Genomic DNA, 4,190 nt, shown 5'->3' with positions numbered 1-4,190 from the left:
TTAATGCAGTTTATTTCCAAGCCAACTGTGAGTGACCTAGGCCTGGAGAAGAGACATACATGCCTTTTCTCGGGGTGATCATGTACAGAGGTTCCTTTTATTTGCTTTTGAGATTGACACACAACATTTAATTAAAAGATTTCCCATTGGTCTGGCCCAAAAAGGCGGGACATGTAGAAGGGAGGGGGGCTTGTAGGTTATAGGTGGGTTCCACAAATTCTTAGGTCTGTGATTGGAAGGGAAGATCCCTGTCTTAGTTAAAGAAAGGCTTAATCTACATCTTAAGGAAAAGGGAAGTACCGTGTCTTGGGAAGAAATAAGCAAAAGAATACACTGTAATCGGTTGAAATATGCATCTCAAAGATACTATGCCAGGGACAGGAGGTAGGAAGAATCCTGTCAATAGAAAATAAATGGTCTGTTAATGTTTGTGAGCATGACTTCCCAAGTCCCCTTTTGAAAAGATTTTGGAAAAATAGGAAAAGTAGTCAGACTTCTGTCCACAACAGTAAAGTGGAAGAGTACAGAATCAACATACAAAAATCTATACCATTTTGGGAAACCAGGTGGCGCGGAGCAGAGCAGGAGTGCGGCTGGAGTGGAGCTGCGTGTTAATAAAAGTATCCATTGAGAACAATGAAAGCTCAGTGGATTCAAAGCTCGTTGAGAATTCAGAAGCAAAGATTATGCATGGAAGCAAATCGATGGACTCTGGAATATCCTCGGATGAAAGTTACAAAATGGATTATCCTCAAATGGGTTTATGTATAATAATTAATAACAAGAACTTTCATAAAAGTACTGGAATGTCATGTAGGTCTGGTACAGATGTAGATGCAGCAAACATCAGGGAAACCTTCATGAACTTAAAATATGCAGTCAGGCATAGAAATGACCTTACACGTGAAGAAATGATAGAATTCTTGCAAAAAGTTTCTAAAGAAGATCACAGCAAAAGGAGCAGTTTTGTCTGTGTGCTTCTTAGCCATGGTGAAGAAGGAATCATTTTTGGAACAAATGGACCTGTTGACCTGAAAAAAAATAACTGGTTTCTTTAGAGGAGATTATTGTAGAAGCCTAATGGGAAAACCCAAGATTTTCATCATTCAGGCGTGCCGAGGTACAGAACTGGACTGCGGCATTGAGACAGACAGTGGCATTGATGAGGACATGGCATGTCAGAAAATTCCAGTTGAGGCCGACTTCCTGTACACCTATTCTACAGCACCTGGTTACTATTCCTGGCGAAATTCAAGGGACGGATCCTGGTTCGTCCAGTCACGTTGTGCTATGCTGAAACAGCATGCCCACAAGCTTGAGTTTATGCATATTCTCACCCGTGTTAAGCGAAAGGTAGCCCTAGATTTTGAGTCTTTTTCCCTCAACCCTACTTTTCATGCAAAAAAACAGATTCCATATATTGTGTATTTTCATCCCTAAAGAAATGGTTGTCTTTTTTCTTTTTTTTATTTGTATGTATGCCAAGTGAGAAAACAGTATGACTGGTACTGTATTTCCCTCTTTCATTCAAATCTGATATGGTGCTCTAGAAGGTACTTTGAATATTACTTCCATAGCAATAAAACCACTGTAAAGCTACCTCAAAGTCAGGTAGTTGAAAATGAATTTTAATTAGGAATAAGTGAAAATGAATAAATGGTGCACTCATTATGAGAGGAAATAACTAAATTAACAGCTTTCATAATTAGCACATTTTAGTGATGCTATTCTATGAATTTTCAAGACTATGAGCAACTTGAACATTGAAGTAATGAATTTTAGTGATATCCTCTCCGTTTTTTGAGGGGAGGCTGTACACTCTGGCTTTTGTCAATTATAGAAATGATGATGTGGAATAATGTACCCTAGAACTTGAGAATCTATGAGCATGGTCAAAGGCTTGAGCACTTATTTCAGAATTGATACATGAAAATGGGTCAACTGCATTTTTAGATAATTTATCTGAGTTCATGGTTTTGTGATGTTTTACCCAAGGATGTCTTTGTTGTAAAAAGTCATGTTTGATATTGAAAAGGTAACTAAATACTTTATTTGAGAGATCATGAGCAAACTGAGTTGTCTCTTCTTAAGGCCAAAATGCAACATTCACAGAGGGACAGACTTACAACTGTGAGGTGCTGAAGTACATCTGATCTGCCAGTATAAACATCTTCTCTTTTGTTCCTGTGCAAATCAGTTGTGCATTTGTATACCAGCAAAATACCTGAAAGCTATTACCTAACATCTTCAAACTGTTTATTAGCAGGATGATAAGAAAAAACTCTATAGGAACATACTAGAATACAACTTCTGTAATATAAAGTAGAATGCCAAGAAATGACGATAAGTCATCGGCTTGGTTACTCTGTAATTTGAGAGAGAATGGTTTGAGCCTGAGAGAGGAGACACAGCCTGTTTGGTGAAGGCAGAGCCGTAGACGATGGCTTCAGAGAAAGGATCGCCAGCTAGTTTCTTCATGTGCACAGGTGTGCATGGAGTTTGCCTCCAAGGCACAAATCACAGAGCAAGGAAGTGACTCCATCGGAAACTTCCGAAACAGACTTCTCCCAGAGGTGGTGAAAGTCACTGATACTTTGTAGTGAGAGTTTGAAGCATGCTATTTTCTGTTGATGTTTGCAATCAGAGGAAAACAGTGATCATGACTTACATTGTCTTTAAAAGGACCAAGGCACACAGGACTTCTGTAAGTCACCAGGCTGGAGCCCTTCTAGCACATGGGTAAACTGAGGGCCAGGGCTCAGCACCCAGCCAGGGAGACCAGACTCCACACTTCCTCCCCCCACCATGGTGCTGGGTTAGTACTGTGTCATCGTGCCTCACTGGCTTCAGTCTGACATTTCGTGTGAGCTTTCTTGTTGCCCCAAGGAAGGAACTCATGTTCAGAAATATTTTCTAAATCAATATAGCATGCAGTGATATCTTAAGGTGTGTTCCTATGTGGTAATTTTGTAATAATTGGATATTTAAGATTTTTATTTTGAAATATAAACTAAAACTTCAAAATTAAAAAAAAATCTATACCATTTCTATATACCAAAAATTAACAAACTGAGATAGAATAGAAAAAAGCAATCCCATTTACAATAGCCACAAAAATAAAAGTACCTGGAATAAACCCAACCAAAATAGTCAAAGATCTCTACAAGGAAAATTATAAAAACTTAGAAAAGACATTGAAAATGATACCCAAACACAGAAAAACATCCCATATTTCCAGATTGAGAGAATATACATATCAAAATGCCAATCCTATGAAATTAATTTATAATTTCAATGCAATTCTGATCAAACTACCAAGATAATCTTTGCAGAAATAGAAAAAATTCATAAAATGTATCTGGAATAATAAATACCCCATATCACCAAGGCAATACTATGCAAAAAGAATAAAGTTGGAGCATTTCACTTCCTGACCTCAAAATATATTATAAAGCTGTGGTAATCAAAACAGCATGGTACTAGAACAAAAATAGGCATGTAGATCATTGGAACAAAATTGAGAAGCCAGAAATGAACCTCAAAACATGCAGCCAGCTGATTTTTGACAAAGGTCACAAGACAATCCAGTGGGGAAAGGAAAATCTCTTCAGCAAATGGTGCTAGAAAAACTGAATAGCCACCTACAGAAAAATGAAACCAGACCCCTATCTCTCACCATTAACAATAATCAAATAAAAATGGATCAAAGATCTAAACATAACACCTCAAATTATAAAACTTGTTGGAAAACATAGGGGAAACTCTTAGAGACAATGGAGTAGGCAAAGACTTCTTAAAGATCTCCAAAGCACAGGCAATAATCCCAAAAATAGATAAATGGGACTATGCTAGTTTTAAAAACTTCTGCACAGCAAAAGAAACAATAATTAGAGTGAAGAGAAAACTCTCAGAGTAGACGAATATATTTTCACATTATGCCTTGGATAAGGGACTGATCATCAGAATATATAGAGAACTCAAGCAACTTGCCTGAAAAACATATAATAATAATCAGTTCAATTAAAAGATGAAAAAAATGGGGCCAGCAGGTGGCATGGTGGTTAAGGTGCTGGACACCCACATGGCCAACTGCAGTTCAAGTCCTGGACCTGGTGGCTTGCTTTCTCACTTCCCCTCACTGTCTCTGTAGTGTGCAAATTTTAAAAATATAATAAATAAAATAAATAATT

The 4,190-nt window shown here is 37.6% G+C and overlaps 1 protein-coding gene across 1 annotated transcript; it reads left to right on the top strand.

Moving 5' to 3' along the window:
• Nucleotides 1–597: 597 nt before the first annotated feature.
• LOC102487119 (caspase-3-like) lies at nt 598–1,440 on the top strand. Its single transcript, XM_027767452.1, is given in 2 exon segments — nt 598–1,034; nt 1,036–1,440. Coding segments are annotated over 2 exon segments (753 nt in total). The 5' UTR covers nt 598–686.
• The last annotated feature ends 2,750 nt before the right edge of the window (nt 1,441–4,190 follow it).

Source organism: Tupaia chinensis, unplaced genomic scaffold (assembly GCF_000334495.1).
Source record: "Tupaia chinensis unplaced genomic scaffold, TupChi_1.0 Scaffold144269_1, whole genome shotgun sequence".
In the NCBI taxonomy this organism is placed as follows: domain Eukaryota; kingdom Metazoa; phylum Chordata; class Mammalia; order Scandentia; family Tupaiidae; genus Tupaia; species Tupaia belangeri.
Note: the sequence above shows the minus strand (reverse complement) of the source record. Positions and strands in the feature narration are given on the sequence as shown.